Here is a 19,454-nt window from a genome sequence, read left to right as displayed (position 1 = left end):
CTCAGCACTGATGGAATTAACATTGTTAGGGATAGGAACATGATTCTAGAGAGATAAGCTAAACACTTTGTTCTTAACAGACTGTCATCAATCAGTACATTGACCATTAACCTCAGTTTGAAGTCAATCCATCCCTAGTTGAAGTTCAAACTGAAGAAGTTTTGAATGCCATTAAGATCCTTTTATATGGCAAAGTACCTTGTGTTGATTCTGTTCCAGCTGAGATTTATAAAGTGGAAGGTCCATTGCTCATGCAAAAACTGACTGAAATTTTCCACCTTATATGGCATGAAGGAGTTATCCCCCAGGAATTCAAGAATGCCTCCATTGTCCATCTCTTTAAAGGTAAAAGGAATAAAATGTCCTATAGCAATCACAGGCAGGGTTCTCTCTTGGTCATTGCTGATAAGATTCCTGCCAAGTCCTTCTCAATAGTCTGAGAAGATGGTCACCTCTCTGGGAGTCAGTGTGGCTTCAGATAGAGTTAAAAAACAAGCTATATGGTGTTTGCTGCCTGAAAACTCCAGGAAAAATGCCAGAAGAAAAATAGAGGCTTGTATAAAATGTTTGTTGATCTGACCAAGGTCCTTGATAACATCAAACATGAGAGTTTATGGAAAATTATGTCAAAATTTGGTTGCCTGGAGAAGTTCATCAATATTATACATCAATTTTATGATGGAGTGGTTGCCCAGGTTCTGGATGGTGGGCAATGCTCTAGTGATTTCCCAATCAACAATGGAGTTAAACAAGGATGTGTCCTTGCTCCCATGCTTTTTAGCAAGATGTTTTTAACCATGTTATTAAACACTTTCACTGAGAATGAAGAGGGCATCAAGGTCAGCTATCTCACTGTTGGTAAATTCTTCAATTTGAAAAGACTACAAGTCAAGATCAAAGTGAAGGGAATATCAATACATGATCTTCTGTTTGCAGACAATGGTGCACTCAATGCACCCTCTGAAGTTGAGATGCAGCAAAGTATGGATCAATTCTTTGCTATTTGTGCTAATTTTTACCTAACAATTAACATTAAAAAAACACAGGTGCCCCAATCAGCACCACACCATCCATATGTAGAACCATCAGAAACAGAAAATGGAAAAGTCTCTATGGATAAGTTCATTTATCTTGGCAGTGTAGTTTCCAGGGAGGTAAACATTGACAATGAGATTTACACACACATTGCCAGAGATAGTTCAGTATTTAGGAGGCTCTGAAGGAAAGTGTGGGACAGCAGAAATATTAATACTGACTACCAAACTGAAGGTCTACAAAATTGTTGTGCTGACCTCATTACTGAATTGTCTATGAAGTCTGGACAGTCTACTAGGGCCCTGCCAGGAAACTGAATCACTTCTATTTAAATTACCTAAGGAATATTCTGAAGATTACTTGACAGGATAAGATACCAGACAGTGAGATCCTTTCTCTAGCTAATCTTCCTAGCAATCAATGTTGGACTGGCCACATTGTTCAAATGTCAGATACATACTTGAATTCTTTTATGAAGAATTCAAAGAGGGCAAATGTTCACAATGTGGTCAGAAGAAGCCATAGAGGACACTCTGAAGGTCTCTCTTAAGAACTTTGGAATTGATTTGCTGTAAGGAGACACTGGCGCAAGACTTCTTAGTATGATGTGCCCTAATCAGAGAGGGTACTGTTCGTGATGATCAAGACAAAATTGAAGCAACTCAAAGGAAATATGAGATGCATAAGTTTCGATTACCCACCTTGGGTGTTCATATGAACTATTTGTGCCCATCCTAGGGTAGAGCATTCTGAACTTGCATTAGTCTGATTAGTCACAGTTGTACACACTGCATCTTGTCTGTAACATAGTGATGGCATTTTGGTCTTCTTCAAAAACAAAGGACAAGAACCAGTCAACAAATTGATGATTTTTTTTATTTTCTTGAAATTCTAATTTTTGCTGCTGATTCTACTTTCTTAGGTAACTAGCTCTCCTGTGTGCATGGACATGAATGGGATGTCTGTCCCTGCTGAGTTCTTATCCCGACACAACTCTGAAGGAATCATCACATTTGTGGATCCAAGATGCATCAGTGTTATTGGCTATCAACCACAGGTCAGTAGATGATTTAATTCTCGTAATTCTTGGGTAATACTGTCTAGAAATATGTCTTCTCTATGGACATCAAATAATGGAAATAGATAGTAAATGTTCTCTTAATTACAATTTTTTTCATGTAAAATAGCATCTTTTCATTACTAACAAAGTTGTAATTTTCATATTTAAGCAATTACAATTTTCATAAGCAACACATCCTGTTTTCACTTAGTCATTTTGCTTTCTTTTAATTTTTATTGGAAACATGTTTGTTATGTTCTGTTCCTCCAAAGCAAACAATGTTAAAAATCTATCATCCTAGGAAAAAAATTAGTTCTTTGGGTTATTAATGTATTGCCTTATATAGGCAACTGATCTTGCCATCAACTATATCTGATTAATGTAGTATTGCTACAGTTGCATACAGACACCAAGAAAAGATTTCTCAACTGTATTTTAAAGAGTGTCTGAGGGGGACTAGTAGATATGGAAAAGACTGATTTCCTTACAGCAAAGAAATGAAATGTGTACAATGTAAGTTGAAATTATATACTGAAGCTTTGCTTTTATGTCTAGGATCTTTTGGGAAAGGACATTTTGGAATTCTGTCATCCTGAAGATCAGAGCCATTTAAGGGAGAGTTTTCAGCAGGTACTATCCTAAAATAAGTCTATAACTAGTTCATAAATTTGATTACTTTTCTATATTATCAACAAGATGAATTGGGGAATGTGTTAATGTATGTGTGTGTATGTTAAATTTGTACTAACAATAGAGAAAATTTTGGCTCCATTCAAGGGCAGTTAGATGGCTCAGTAGATAAAGCCCCAGCCCTGGAGTCAAGAGGACCTGAGTTCAAATTTGTCCTCACTTAAAAATTGCCTAGTTGTGTGACCTTGGGCAAGTTGCTTAACCCCATTGCCTTAAATAAGTAATAAAAATTTGATTCCATTTAAAGAAAGTGTATATAATGGAAATGTGTTGGTAAATGTTTATCAATTGACTCTCTCAAAGGGAAAAAGTATATGTGACATATTTTTAAATTTAATCTGTATCAGAAACATTTTCTCCATCACTTTCTTAAGTTTTGACAATCACTAAAGCATTCATTCAAGCCCTAATTTGTGGTATTTGCTAATTTTCAGAGGAGTAAATGTTTCCATTGAATGTTTAATAATCAGCTTTCATGAGTTCCAGCTGATTATAACACAACTTTGAATTACATATGTTAGAACCAAAGAATTAGTAGGCATTTCAGAATTATCTAGTCAAATCTTCTTACTTTACTTATCTGCACATATATTATCTGCAAGGAAAATGTAATTTTCTCAAGGGCAGGCTCTATTCCATTTGGGGGACTTTGCACAGTATCACACCCTTTATAAAGAGGATGCTTGTAACTTTCTGTTGCATTGAATTACATTAGATTGAATTGGATTGGATTAGATGGATTGGATTTTTAATCAAAAGAAAAACCTGGTTTAGAATATCTATTCTGAATGTTTCACCTGTGCATTTAAAGTTCTAGATTTGGCCTCCCAATAAAAAGGACATCTCCATAAATTAATGCTTTCAAGAAAATTTCTGCCTACAAATAGAAGTGTTTCCCCCACTTAGAACACAACAATGAGCTCTTTTAATGATAGCCTTTAAAAGAAGGCCAAATCTAGAGTTCTTCTGCCCCATAAGGACAGATTAGAACACTTAGGGAAAGTTGATGTAGAGAAGTTGCTTCTCCCAAGTAGTTCATAACAGGATTATATGCATTAGAAATCTCTAATTTACCTTCCCCCACCTTTAATTGGATTTTTCAGTTGGGAAAATGGACATGCAGAGAAATGAAGTGACAAAAGCTAGCTAGGTTTTCTCAAGCTAATTTTTTAAAATTTTTCTTAAGTATTATTAATCTTGTTTTATATGACTTTTATTAAGTATTAATATTTCTTGTTTTTATATGAACATCATTCTCAATTGTACGCCTTATGTTTCCTACCCAGTAAACCATCCCTTGTAACAAAGAGGAAAAGTAAATTCAGGGAAATTGATTAATGCCTCACACAAATCTAACAGTATATGTAGTGTTTCCTTTTGCCACCTCTGCAAAGATGGGAAGGAGGTACAGTTTTTTTCTCTCTTCTGAAGTCAAATTCACTGCTCTTTCTATTATACCAAAATAAATGTCTTCTGAAAATGTATAAGGATTGACAGGTTCCTTTTAAAAGTTTCAGGAGTTCACCAGGGGAAGGGAACTCAAAGGTATCTACTCTGAGACATCTAGCTGAGAGTGCTAGGCGGTACAGTGAATAGAACAAAAGCCCTGCATTCAGGAGGACCTGAATTCATATCTAGCCTCAGGTACTTAATGCTTACTAGCTGTGTGACCTTGAGCAAGTCACTTAACTCCTATTGCCTTTCATCCAGGGCCATCTCCAGTCATCCTGATCCATATCTGGCCATTGGACCCAGATGGTTCCGTAGGAGAAAATGAGACTGGTGACTTAGCACAGCACCCTTCACTCAAATTCAATTCATGTGCTTGTCGTGGCATCACTTCCTTGATGTCATGCTTTTCCTTCAGAACAAAGGACAAGTATCATCATCATCATCTGAGTCAAGAGACCAGGACTCCTGCCCCACCTCTACACCTACCTGTCTGTATGATCTTAAGTGAAGCTTCCTCATCTTTAATGTAGCATATTTAAGCCCCCAACTCTCCCCACAATTCCAAGTCATATTCTCAGAGAGCTAATGTCAGACTACATCTCTTCCTTAGAATTCTCCTGGTTCCCCTTAGGAGTGGAAGATATATTTCTAAAGCTTTTGTCCTGAGTCCCCATTCTAGTGTGTTCTTACCAATATTAATTGTCCAATCACTTCAGTATCATCTAACTTGTGATTATTGCAATATCACCATATTTCATTGTCATCACTATCTTTGATTCTCACTCCAGTGATAATTAACCAATTAACTTTCAATTTCAATTCAATTAACCAATTAGCTTTTAAAGGTGGTTATTTATAGTGAAAACAGAATTTAAAATACATTCCCACCTATCTCCAACTGGAAACATAGCCTCCCCTTACTTCCTGAGGAGATTGGGCTCAGACTCAAAGCACTTGCCCCGAATACTTCCTTTCTGATTGTGGTTTAGCTGAGAAACAAACCCCTCTCTTGGCTGCCTTCAGTCCAATGCTAAACTGGATCAAGTTGATCACTCCTTATTAAAATTAACTGTTTAGCTGGGACTCTAGTTCCTGGACTCTTATTGTCTTTCCAGCCTTTCGAAGCTTATAGGATCATAGTCTTCTCTATTCTTTCTCCAATACTCCTTTACCTAGGGTAGGAAGTAGTAAACGTAGACAGCAGGCACAGAAGCCACATTGGAGTCTTGAGTTCATGGCTTCATATTAGTTGATGTTGAGAGTATGTAAGATCTTGGTACTCTCTCCACTTGGAAATATGTAGCAGTAATTGCTTCCTCACTTGAATGCAACCAGGGAAAAAAAGGGCAATTTGATCAGTTAGTTTCTTTTTTATGTACTCTTAGAGTTAGTTCAGCAGCCAACCCAAAGGTCTTTTTTCACTACATAGTAAGTGGACAGGAAGTAGTCATAGAATACTTGCTTATGCTCCAAAGTCAATGTGAAAGAATGAATCTAACAGGGCATGCAACACAAGTTCAGAAGGACTCATTTCTCATTGACCAGTCCACTTACTGCAAATAGAAGGATTTAGACTTACTAGCCAGACCAGAACTAACCTGTAACCTGTGGGTGGCCAGAGCCTCACAAAGCAAACTAGGACAGGAGATTCCAGACACAAACAGAAGTTTAAGTCATTTCAGAGTAAGGAAAATGACACTTGCAAGCAAAAGCCCCCCTACTCTAAGAATGGGGGCTTAATACTGCTTATGGCAGATCCATATACATATATATATATATATATATATATATATATATATGCATATATATGTATAGAGCTGGACCACAATATAATTATTCTTAGGTTTTGAGACAGGTCTCATGATTGGCATTTCTTGGAACAATGTAGGCGTTCTTGGATCTGCCTCTTAGGCACAGGAGAGCCATAGCTGCTTCTGTTCACTTGGCAGTTACAAGAAACAGAGATTGTGAGCAACACATTAGCTCTCAGGCCCCTGGGTAACAGGGAGGCATAAGTCCCTCACTGAACACTTAGCGTTCACCAAAGCAATACACTTTACCATTGGTGAGATCATCCAGAGTGCAAAGGATTGTTGTTATATCAAGTTCAGGATGCAGCCTGCTTGCTGGGTCTTAGCTCTGGGAAACAAGATGCCTCCAAATATCCTAAAAGAATCTAAGGTCCCTTCTAATCTGAAAGTTAGAGGTATAATTCTATGATCCTTGTTCATTTCCATAAGCAGAAGAGGTACCATCACTGACCTAGGGGCTTGGAGGTTCAGAGAAAGTTATACAAGCAATGGACAGAGTGTTGGGTTTGGAGTCAGAAAGTCTTAGGTTCAAATCTAAGCTCAGACACATACTAGCTGTATGACCCTGAACAACTCACTTAATCCCTGACTGCCTCAGTTTCCTTAACTATAAAATTAGGATAATAATAGCACCTACATCCTAGGGTTGGTATAAGGATCAAATTATATAATATTTGCAGGGTTTTGGTACAGTGCTTAATGCATAGGAGGCACATGATCATTTTTGGTTTTCTTCTTTCCTTCCTAGCTAATTAGAACATGAACCATATTTTTTTCATAGAGACTTATAAAAATGGTCTTTGCTCTGTAATTGAGAAATAGAAATATTAGAAAGAGGAATAGAAATAATAGAAAAATTAAATTTTAACAAATTATCATTGACTGTACTCTCTATCCTGGAAAGAGAATGGAATGGGGATCAGGGGACCTGATTCTAGCCTCAGTTCTGCCATTAACTTAGTGGGTCTGTCATTTTATTTCCCTATTTATTTCTCCATTTCTTAATTGTTTATTTATTTCTTTATTTCTCTTGGTTTGTTCTTCTGTTAGATCAGTCATTAAAGTATGATAATTTCCTATATCAAGTAGCTCTGTTTTCTGGTTAGAGTGCCTAGAATAAAGGGATTTGATAACTGTTTTAATCAGCATTTATAACATGGTTTCTATGGGGAAAATTAATTTTGAGTTCCAAACAGTTGAGTTGGAAATTTGAAAGAACCCAGTTAGTAAATGGAGGTCTGCCCAAGTTAGTTTTTAACTCAAATGCTTCATAGACTTATCACCTAACTTCTGTTAATGAGCTTGTTCATTTTTATGAGTTCCTCATGAGAAGTTTGTTTATACTTCCATTATGTTTTATCCTGTGATGATGACAGAGCTGTTCTTATCTTTAAAAACTTCAAAGAAAAAAAAGTGTTTAAAAAAACTTTCCAGGAGCATTTGGGAGAGTTAAACAGCGTGTGAAAAGCAGTGAGTTTGGGCTTAAGGGAATTGCTTTTGGAACCTGGAGATGCCTTCATTTAACATGCCTTGGAAGTGATGGGCCCCTGTTAACTTCCCAAAACTGCCAATTTGGAAAGTTATTGGCAGGAGTAAGGCTGAATGGAAATGTCTGCTGTATTTCATCATGCTTAAATATAGGGCAGCACAACCATAGATTTTTGGAAATTCTTATTTTTCCTAGGTTATGATAGTTCATTCTTCTTGACCTTGAAAGGAGCTACCATGCTTCCTTCTGTAACAAAATATGTAAGGCAAGGAAGTTTGAGGCACACTGAGAGGGGAGGGGTTGGAAATGGGACCACTTAGGTCCTGGGTCCAATCCTATTTTTTAGAGAATTTTCTTTTTTTTCTTTTTTTTAAATTGACATTTAAATATATTTATTTCAATGAATGAAACAGCTGCATAATGCTTTTTCAAGTCACTTCCTTTATCGAGTCCTAGTAATAGAAGCTTGGGTGGGCTCCTGGGGCTATTGCAGCTGTGGCCACAACCTGTCCTCCCTCCTCACCCTTCCCTTTCATTCTGGCTTACTGGAAGTTTTTCAGGCTGGGTGGTTTGGATTATCAAGATAGACCTGGGGTAGGGACCATTCCTAATCTATTGTTAGAAATGCTTGACAGAGGTCTAATTGACTTCAAGATGCTTCCTCCTGACTATGGAAGAGGAATTTTCTTTCTATCCCCCTCTCTCTCTTCTCTCTCTATTTTTCTTTCTCATTTTCTTACTTCTTTTTCCTATTCCATCTTCCCCCTTTTACCATCTATCTTTTAAATACCCTCCCAGTTTCCCTACAGCAACTCTTCCTTTTTTCCCCACCCTCCCTTTTCTCATATTCTCTGTCTCCATCTTTCCCTAATATTTCCCCCATCTCTCCTCTCCTTTATCTTTTCTTCCCTTTCTTTTTTCTTTTACCATAATATCTCTCAAGTTTTTTACCTTCCTTTTTCTTTTTCTTCTCTTTTTTATATTTTTCTTCTATATCCTCTATCCATTTTGTTTTTATATTCCATGCCTTAACCTTATTTTTCAATGTTTCCTCTTTCCCCATTATTTTCTTGGTTTTTTACTCTTACTGCCAAACATCATGACATAGTGGAAATGGTGATGGATTTGGAAATCTAAGGACCTTGGTCCACATAAAAGCTCTGCCATCTTGCTATATGTGTGACTTTGAGTAAGGGCCTCAGTTGTCTCATCTATAAAAATGGGGAAGGGTCATACCCAATGATAGCTAGGCTAGGGGCCTTTGTATATTTGATCCTAGTATATAATAATTCATATAGCACTTTAATGTTTATAAAAATAATTCACTCTTTTGTAAAGGTATGAATCCCCTTACATTTGACATAATTTAAGTTCATAGACAGTTCATTTAACTGGTCAATTATTTTAGAATGTAGTATTACTTATGCCTGGATACAGTCCTTTCATGCCCTAGTAAATGTACTGTGCTCTGTGGTCACATATTCTACCTCTAACCTTGTCAATGTGCTATTGGTCATAAAAAGAATGAATGAGAAAGTGAGAGGATAAGTAAATATCAATCAGCACTACTACAAAAAAAAAATTAGAACATAGGCTTTGCTAATCTTGATATACTCTATATAAGTACTCTATATAAATACTCTATACAAGTATTACTATTATTACCTAAAATCATGATTCTATCTAAATAGCCAGCTAGCAAGAAGCAGCTTAAATCCTAGAAAGTAGCATATTAGAAAAGGGAAAGACTTCTTCTATTGCAATCTCTTCTTCTTAGTATTATGTAAAGAACAATGGATTTGAAGTCAATTTTGTGTTTGAATTATGGCTTTGATACTTGCTATCTCTATGAACATGGGCAAGTTATTCCCAAAATTCTTTCCTTTGCAATCTTCTGTATTCTCATTACCTCTTCTCTCCAGTTAATATTTCTTTAATAATTATGCAGTTGAGTTTTTGTATGTTTACCTTTTTAATCTATTTATATATTTTTCTCAAAAAAGTCCTCCCATACTTTATTTTTTTTTTTTGCAAGGCAATGGGGTTAAGTGGCTTGCCCAAGGCCACACAGCTAGGTAATTATTAAGTGTCTGAGGTCAGATTTGAACTCAGGTACTCTGACTCCAGGGCTGGTGCTCTATCCACTACTCCACCTAGCTGTCCCCCTCCCATACTTTAAAATAGATTATGACAAAATTCGTCAGCTTCACTTAGTCAATGAAAACTGACCAAAACAAGAAGGCTTATTTTACTATTGGTGCTTCAGCTTAAAAAACAAAACAAAACAAAACAACACAGCACAACACAACATTTAAATTAAAATGGTAAGGATGACTTTGAGGAACATCTCCACTTTATAGAGTCACAGAGATTGCAAATTGCTGAGGTTTTCAAAAATTGGTAGGTACTAAAAAGGAAAAAGAATTATATGGCATCTGATATCTTGCCAGTACCCAGCTCATATAGCATCAGTTCCTTGAGAAGGCAAATTTATTCATATGGTGGGAAAATTAAACCAGGACAGTAATGCCTTTCGGCCAACAATAATAAATGTAGTCCAGAATCAAAGGATCTACTGGCCAGCTATCTAATATCCACTAGGAAATCCTTGGGCTGGACATTGACACAGCCTTTGTATTCTTTGGGATTCTGCCATTGGGTGTGGTGGTTAGAAATTGTTGATGAAGGGAAATGCCTTATTCATTTGAACTGCAGAGGAGTTTGTCTCAAATAAAAATGAACTCTTTAATTTTAACAAAAGTATTTGAATATCCTACACTTAATATCTTATGTGATGTGATGAGTATATTTATGAACTCTTTGCTTGGCACAACACAACTTACCAAAACTTGCATATGACACAAAACTGGAAATAAAATTTAAAAAGTAAAAAGAGATTCCTTGACAGACATCTTGAATCAAATGAGATGGATTTCAGTAGGAAAAAATGTACTCTTGAACTTCATAAATTCTAGATGGAGGATGGTATTGCTTAAATAGAAGTTTATTAGGAAAAATTCCAGGGCTTTCAGCATACTAAATATAAGCCAAAAGGATGCTAATACAACCAAGAAAGCTAATGTAGAATTAAACTCTATCTGAAGAGGAAGAGTCTCCATGACTAAGAAGATGATCATTTTGCCTACATTTAAGGACATTTATAAGATGGAAAGCATCCAAAGAAATTGAGGGCCCTTGAGATTTTGCCATTTAAGAACTGAAGAAAATAAGAGTATTTATCTTGAATTAGGGAAAATGTACAGAGAATATAATAGCTATCTGCATGTATTTTAAAAATTGCCTTGTACAAGAGGAATTGGGTTTATCCTGTTGGATTCCAAAGCTAGAAGAAAGCAGAGGATAGAAATTATAAAAAGTACATAGAGTTGATATAAAGAAAAACTTCATAATAACCAATTTGTTGTCATTATTCATTCAGGCAGTTCTGACTCTTCATGAAGCCATGTTCAATAGCATGCCAATCTCCTCTGTAGTCCACTATCTCTTGAAGGCTATCCAAGCTCATGTTTGTTGTTTCCATGACATTATCCATCTCATCTTCTTCATCTCCTTTTTCCTTTTGCCATCAACCTTTCCCAACATCAGGGTCTTCTTATTATGTGGCCAATTATTTAAGTTTCAACTTCAGTATTAAACCTTCTAAGGGATAACCCAAATTAATTTAAGTAGTCTTTAAGAATTGACAGATTTGATTCCATACTTCCCGAATTATCCCAAATTGCAATGAATTGCCTCAGGAGGCTATGGATTTACCTTCACAGGATGTCTTCAGATAAAAGCTGAGTGATCATTTATTTATTTAGGTATGTTGTAGAGAAAATTCACATTCTGGCACTGTTGATTCACATCACTTCCGGGATGCCTTCTAACTCGGACATTCCATGATTCCTCTGAAATTCTCTCTAGGCATAAGAGTAAAAGAAAGTACTGTCATGTTAATCAGAAATCCTCGGTTCTCTTTGTCTGTAAGTAGCTGGGCTCACCATCTCAGTTTTCTAATCAGTAAAATGGAGAGACTAGTAAATGACCAAATATTGAAAGAGTTGTTGGGGGAGAATGTATAGAGAGTTTCAGAGACATAAAGAAATAGGGACAAGACAACTTAGCAGAAGGCTCACTTTGAGAAACAGGGACTGAAGAAAACCCCCTTTTTGCCTACTTGCAACAAAAGGACATTGATTCAATATATTTGTCAGTTATTTGCAACTAGAGAAATTATCCCCATTTTATCCAATAATTTTGTATATTACCTCTGGAGATCCTGGAAAAAAAGAAACAATAAACATGGAGGAAAACCCTAAAAACATTGATTTGGTTCAAAGAACTAGGCAAATAACTATGACACTGCAGAGGCATATAGTTTACACCTACCTAAATAAGGTAAATCCAAGTAATGCATCTATGCAGACAACTCCAGAGGCTCCCAATTACCTTCAGGATTAAAATAAAAGAATCCTTTCTTTCCTTTGACTTAAAAAGCCCTCCATAATCTGACCCCTTCCTACTTTTCCAATTATCTTATGCCTTAGACCTCTCCCCCTTCCCTTCCACCCATACATCTTGGGATCCAGTGTCATTATCCTCTTAGCTGTTGTTCTTCACAAATGTCACTCCATCTCTCAGAGTATTTTCTCTGGCTGTCCCTCCAAGCCTGGCATTCTTCCCCTTGTCATCTCTGCTTCTCTTCTTCCTGGCTTCCATCAAGAATCAATTAAAGGAGGCAGCTAGGTGGCGTAGTAGATAAAGCACCGGCCCTGGAGTCAGGAGTACCTGGGTTCAAATCCGGTCTCAGACACTTAATAATTACCTAGCTGTGTGGCCTTGGGCAAGCCACTTCACTCCATCTGCCTTGCAAAAACCTAAAAAACAAAACAAACAAACAAACAAAAAAGAATCAATTAAAGTCCCACCTTTGATTTGAAGCCTTTCCCAATCCCCCATAATGTTTGTGTCTTTCCTCTGTATATATTTTGTTTGTCTATAAGTGTTTGCAGGTTGTTTTCCCCATTAGATTGTGAGATTCTTCAGAGCAAGGATTGTCTTTTTTGACTTTCTTTTTATTCCCCAAGACTTAGCATATTTCCTGACATATAATAGGTACTTAATAAATCCTAGTTGATTAGATAGCTGACATTTAGGGCTGCATTACTCTAAGCATGACTGGTATCTTCTCAAACAGACTTAATTATTTCACAAAATCATCTGACAATTAGAAGTTCCCCAGAAGACCACCAGCCTAAGATTACATCAGCTTTACACTACTACTACTACTGATTTGGAACGGGCTTGCCTGTATTTATCTGTTGTCATTTATTCTGTTCTTAGTGGGAAAAGATAACTGCTATTTAACATCACACACCCTGGCCCATAGTTTCTTTCTCTATTAGATAACCTAGCCTGCCTCTTTAACTATTGGACACCTTCCAAGCTTATCATATCAAGCTTCAGTTGTGAATCCCCAAAGTGAATGTGATAAGATATATCATTGAATGAAGACTGTTGTAATCTTGAGGGCAGAGGGTTATTTTGGTAATAAGTACTTTGTAGGCAAGGCAGAGAACTGGAAAAGGTACTGACCTGGGTTCTAGTGTTGCTTTTGCCACTAAATACTTTTGGGGCTTCAAACAAGAGACTTAGCTTCTGAGAGAGAGAGGTAGGTGATGCATTTGCACCTCAGACACTGGGAAAATTAACTTTTCTAAACTGAAAAATGGGAATAATAGTAGTAGTAATAATAATAATAATAATACCCACAGAATTGTTGTTAAGATCAAAGATAATATATATGAAGTGCTATATAAATCTTAAAGGGTGGGGTGGCTAGGTGGCACTGTGGATAGAGCACCGACCCTGGAGTCAGGAGTACCTGAGTTCAAATCCAGCCTCAGACACTTAATAATTACCTAGCTGTGTGGCCTTGGGCAAGCCACTTAACCCCACTGCCTTGCAAAAGCCAAATAAATAAGTAAATAGATAGATAGATAAATAAATCTTAAAGGGCTATTTAAATTTTAGCTAAGTAGCAATAGCAACAATAGTAGCAATTGTAGTTATAGTTTTGACAGTTGTGTAGTAGTAGCAGTAGTAGTGGTGGTGATGGTGGTGGTGGTACTAGTAGTAGTAGTAGTAGTAGTAGTAGTAGTAGTAGTAGTAGTAGTAGTAGTAGTAGTAATAGCAGTGGTAGTGGTGGTGGTGCTGGTGGTACTGGTGGTAGTGGGACCATCTGTGTTCCCAAACAGTTAGGTGATGTAGTAGGTAGAGCTCTGAACAGGGAGTCAGGAAGATCTGAGTTCAAATATGTCCTGAGACACTTACCAGCTATGTGATCCTGGGCAAATCACTTAACCTCTGGTTGCCTTCACTTTCCTCATACATATATAAAAAGGGGATAATAATAGAACCAGCCTCCTGTTCTTTAAACAACAAATGAAATAATTATTCATAAAGCACTTAGCAATTAACCTGACCTTTACCATATAAATACCACAAATATAAATATTTGTCTTCCTTCCTTTTCCCCTTCTCATCTAATTCCACCCTTCCGCTTGCTTATCTCTAAACTGTTTCCTCAGGTTGTTAAACTGAAAGGCCAAGTACTGTCGGTCATGTATCGATTTCGGACCAAAAACCGGGAGTGGATGTTAATCAGGACCAGCAGCTTCACTTTTCAGAATCCTTATTCTGATGAGATTGAATACATCATCTGCACCAACACCAATGTCAAGTATGTGTTTTCCCCCTACCCTATGTTTTTATTCCGAATGGAAATGATTTTTCATAAAAGAACGCTTCTTGTTTTCAAGTAGAATATTGAATACTAATCCATTGCTATTGCTTTGTAAAAAAAAAAAATGCCTTTCTAAAGGATTCATTTTCCTTCACAGAAACTAGTACATCTATAAGGGGCTAGAGTAAATGAAAGGCAGGATGCCAAGCCAGATTTGCAGCTCCACTCTAGGGTCCCCATCTTTGTCACCCCCTACACTATCTGGGGTGAAGGAACAAAAAAAGCCTGGTAGTCATGGTTCCCTCCCTTCCCCTCTCTACTCTTTCAAAGCAGTTCCTGTGCCTTTTTCCTCCCACCCTTCCTCCCGCCCCCCCACTAAATTGCTCATGCATTGGAATGAAATCCTTCTCTCCAGTATTCTGGCTGCAATCGCCCAGATTCCTCATCCTGCTGGGATGTTGGGGTGGGGAGGTTATGCTGCTCAGAGAACTGCTTTGGAGAATGGGGCTTAAATGCAAGGGCACTCAGTTTGAAGCCTGAGGTCCCCTATCCCATTCAAGCATGGAATGCTGTAATTCCTACCCCCAGTCTTGGGCTTTCTAGTTCTTCCACAATTCTGTCTTTGGAGGGGATCTCTAATATCTTTTTTTCTCCCCTCTTTCTTCCAAAGGATGTTTCCTTGTCTTCACTCCCCTCCTTCCTTTTTCTACTTTCCCATTGTCTCCTTTTCTGTCTGTTTCCCAGCATTCTATCTCTATTTCTATTCCTCTCCCCTTCTCCAAGTCTACTTTTCTGTACTTTGCTTTCCTTTTCCTTCCTCATTCTGTATCTTTCCATTTCTTATAATATTATAATGGAAAGAGAGCTAGACCTAGAGCCAGGGGAATGAATGAATGAGTTTAAAAATACTTATTTAGGCTTAATCTGTGCTGAGCATCTGCCAGGCTAAGGCCTGAATTTAAATTCCTCCTTAGTCACTTGTGACTATAACCACAGTTTTCTTATCTGTAAAATGGAGCTAATAGTGATTGTACTAAATTCCTCATTAGCTGTTGTGAAGAGAGTGATATTCACACTTTAAAGTGCTAATAAATAGGTTGTTCCTCTTTTCCCTTCTGTCCTTTTCCATAATACTTCCTCTCTTCTTCTATCTCTCCAGGACACACAATTACTTTACCTTTTGGGTAAATATTATATATATATATATATATATATATATATATATATATATATATATATATATATATACACACACTACTCATATAAGGCAAAGACTTGGTTATAGCCCCTTCCTCTACCAGATATTACCAACATGACCTTAACCGTGTCTCTTATCCTCAATTTCAATACCTATGTAATAGAGAGAATAATAGTTTTATTTCCTAATTATCTCACAGGTCTTTTGTGAAAAATCATTTGAAACAATGTAGATAATTCACTCTCTCTTTCAGTATCTCTCTGTCATATACATGTACATACATCCATGTATGTAGTATATGAGTGTATGTATACATATACATATTTGTATTTATGCATGTTTGTGTGTATAAGCATGTATATGTGTGTGTCCTGTACATATTTGCATATATGGATGGAGATGAATGAAACCGCATTTATTACTTATTTGTATGTGCTGTAAATGTCAGCCATGGTTATTATCTGTCCAACAAAGCCTATATATATCTTGTATGTTTGTCTGCACACAGGGAAGGTCAGGGGAAGGTGTGGTGAAGCTAGGTGGAGTGAAGATGAATTAGTCAAGGAAAACTTCCTTATATTATTATGACATAGTGTTTACTCAGTGCTTAACTATATGCGGTGACCTGAAAGATGATGGGAAGTTCAAACTAGGGAAGGAAGGATAAAGCCAAGCAGTTTTTGTGCTCAGAGCAAGAGAGAAAGAAATCCTCCAGACCCTTCATCAAATGTGAGGTAACTGAGTAAACACAGCTGGTTTGTCATTTTGGTGATCAAATATAATCTGAGACCCCACTTAACTCCTTGTATCTCAAAGTTAAGTAGAAGAAGCTCTGCATAGTTGCATAGAAGTGGCAACACCCATCTGATTTGATAAAGAATGAGAAACTACGAGCTCTTGCTAAGCAGGTTTCCCTTTGGCCATAAATCAAGGCTGACACCCAACCATTGACCCTACCATATCTGTCTGACTCCCAACAGCTCACAAGGAGTGGGCTGCTCCTACACATGACAGTGGTGCAGAAGCAGATGCTGCTTCCATCAGGGTCTACACTAGAAGGTTAGGGATGGGATAAGGTGTGGGTAGGATAGAGAAATGTTGCTACTGAAATTTTGTTGTGCAGTCATTTCAGTTGTGTCTTACTCTTCATGACCCCATTTGGGGTTTTCTTGGCAAAATGGAGATATCTAGGACTGAAAGTCAGTAACTTTGAACCCCTCCTTCCTTTTCCTGATGTCTACTTTATAAGATCTCAAAGGAAAAGTCTATGTGGGGATACCTCTTTGTATTCCCCAGCACTTGGGAAAGTTTGTAAAAGTATAAGAACATCTGTAATATTTATATAAGGACTGAATGAATGAAGAGTAGAAACCTTTTTCTTCTGATGATAAAAATAGGATCCACCACAGCTGTGAAAGGTTCTCAGTAAACCAGACCCATGACCAAGAAACTAATTTCTATTCATAAAGGGGAAGGACATGATGATCAAAGTCATGAAAATTCTATGAATATATATATATGTATATATATATAATATTCTTGGATATGTCTAAAACATATATTTTCTTATCTTCCTTGGATTGGATCATTTTCACAAAATGTTCCAGGACTATTTTTAGCATTGTAGGTTAGCACAAGAATCAAATAAGAAAAAAAGTACTGTACCAACTGTTCAAAGAAGATAAAATTGTAGGATTGTCCATATAAATTCTCTAGGAAATATCAATTTTTTCAAAAGATAATTTTTGTTAACTACCTAATTCAGAGGTTATAATGTTGAATTAATACATTGTTAAAAATTTTCTAAACATCTCTTCACATGAACACTTTCCTCCCCCCTCTTTCTTTACCATGTCAAGTCAAATAGTAAAGTAATGAACTAGGCTAGAAATCCCTGCAAAAAAAAAAAAAAGACATACAATCTCCTGGTTGATTCACCTGTGAGTAGGAATAATTTTTATGCCTTTAAATCCTTTCTCTTAAGGAAAGTATATATCAGCCATTTTTTTGTTTTTCTTTTTTTTCTTTCCCTCTCTTCCTCTTTTCCTTCTTTTTCTCCTTTCTTCTTTTCTCTTTTATTTCTTTCCTTTTATTTTCATTCAATCTCCCCTTTTAAAAATTTTTTATTTTAATGTGTTTTGTACATAATAGCCATTCAGTGAATAATTATAAATTGACTATTGAATTGAGAGGGGTTTTTATAATCTGTCTTGGACTAGTTTATTCTGAAATGTTGATGAGTGCCAAGGCACATTTTTTTTCTTTCTGAAGCTCCTTGGAGAATAAGCCCGGGCATTGCATTCTTCAGGAAACACAATAGTACAAGTGTTTGGAACCTGACAGAGTCCTCCAGACTTGGCTCAAAGAATTGAGTAGATTGGGCCACTCTGTTTTCCCCAGAGTACAATAGAAGACTAAGTGTACCATTTATTTTGGTGAGAAATAATAGAATGCAGCTGTGGGTCTGTAAAGAGTTTAGGAGTCAGATTTTCAAAATCTTTATTAAATTGTACCCCAGCATTTGTCATTTGTCAGTAATATGCCACAGGTAAATTATAAATTAATCTGTGCACTAAGTATTCCAGTAACAAGGATATACATATATATGTATATGTGTATGTATGGTATGGACATGAAAATAGTGATGGTCAGTGTTTTTGCATCTGCAGACATGAAAAATGGAAGCCATGTTGCAAAGCTTAACATGGGAATATCTTGATGTTGATGGGAAAAGATGTCTCCATTTTTTTCTACCTCCCTAGATCTGACATTCTTAACCTTTTGTGCCTATTCATGTGTGTCATAGACCCCTTGGCAGTCTGGTGTAGTCTAGGACCCCTTCTCAGGTTATTATTTTTAAATGAATGAAGAAAATGCAAACATTTAGCTAAAGTTTAGTGAAAATAAAGATGTAGCTTTCTTTTTCCATCCAAGTTAAGGATCCCCTGAAATCCATTCCTGGAAAGTCACTGGAATTCAAGTTATACATCCTCATTCTAGAATATCTGTTTAAATTATAAATGGCAGTTTCAATTGTTACTGCTGTGTTAATTTCTTGCATTTCTGTGAATCCTAGTTACTAATATTACCTTGATGATTATTATTTGTCATAGTAATAAGTAAAGACATTTATACTGAATAATAGGAAAAAAACATCTTTCAGAAAAGCCCATTAGACAAAAATTAATCAGAAAAATTAGAGGAGGTTTTTTTTTTTTAATTCAACAGAAAGGTTCTCTGTAAGGTTTCTGTAAATAGTGGACTGGAGGAAGTCTGTGGTACTCAGAGTTCTGTGATTTTGGAGTCATGTTTATATTCACCACTTTCCAAATGAACCATATGACTACCATGTGCCCCAGGGAGTCCAAGGTAATAAAATATTCAAAGATAGAAATATAGGGAAAGAAAAGTTGCAGGTGGGTCACATGAGATAGTTCCATCTTCCATTTTAAAGCAAGTATTTAATTATCTTACATGGGACATTGTTAATCTGGTTTTCACTTATTCAAAATATGATTTGATTTGCCAAGATAAAATTGAGTCAAGTTTTCCAGAATTAATCTTTTTTTTTGTTTTAGGCAAAGTATCTCTTTTGAAAAGACCTATTTATTTATACATTGTCTCCTTTAATAGAATATAAGCTTCTTGGCACAGGACTTGGGACATTGTAGGTGATTTATAAATGCTGTTGATTGATTGACCTAAATAATTTCACTTTCTGATTCACTGAGATTATATTAGATATAGAGGTATCCTTTTGAGATTGGCTTAGACAAAATTTGTTTTTGAAAGTTGACCCCTTAAATAGAGTTTTCCCTTAGCATTGTTCAGTGAAAGTATTTTGAAAGTTTGCTTTTGTCTATAGTGGGCAGTTTCCAAATGTGAAGAATGCCACCTTTGAGCTTGTCGGCTGAACTTTACTAATCGTAGAGTTGGTATGGAAAGATCATTAAATTCTGTGCCCAAATGTT

The 19,454-nt window shown here is 36.5% G+C and overlaps 1 protein-coding gene across 3 annotated transcripts in view; it reads left to right on the top strand.

Annotated features, from left to right (window-relative positions):
- ARNT2 (aryl hydrocarbon receptor nuclear translocator 2) overlaps positions 1–19,454 on the top strand; it is a 251,591-nt gene that overhangs the window by 190,356 nt on the left and 41,781 nt on the right. For all 3 annotated transcript variants that reach the window (XM_074234004.1, XM_074234005.1, XM_074234006.1), the window contains 3 exons: positions 1,958–2,092; positions 2,651–2,725; positions 14,131–14,282. In XM_074234004.1, coding sequence (XP_074090105.1) covers positions 1,958–2,092; positions 2,651–2,725; positions 14,131–14,282 — 362 coding nt within the window. The remainder of the gene's footprint in view (positions 1–1,957; positions 2,093–2,650; positions 2,726–14,130; positions 14,283–19,454) is intronic.

The sequence above is a fragment of the Macrotis lagotis genome, chromosome 4, assembly GCF_037893015.1.
Source record: "Macrotis lagotis isolate mMagLag1 chromosome 4, bilby.v1.9.chrom.fasta, whole genome shotgun sequence".
Lineage (NCBI taxonomy): Eukaryota > Metazoa > Chordata > Mammalia > Peramelemorphia > Peramelidae > Macrotis > Macrotis lagotis.
Note: the sequence above shows the minus strand (reverse complement) of the source record. Positions and strands in the feature narration are given on the sequence as shown.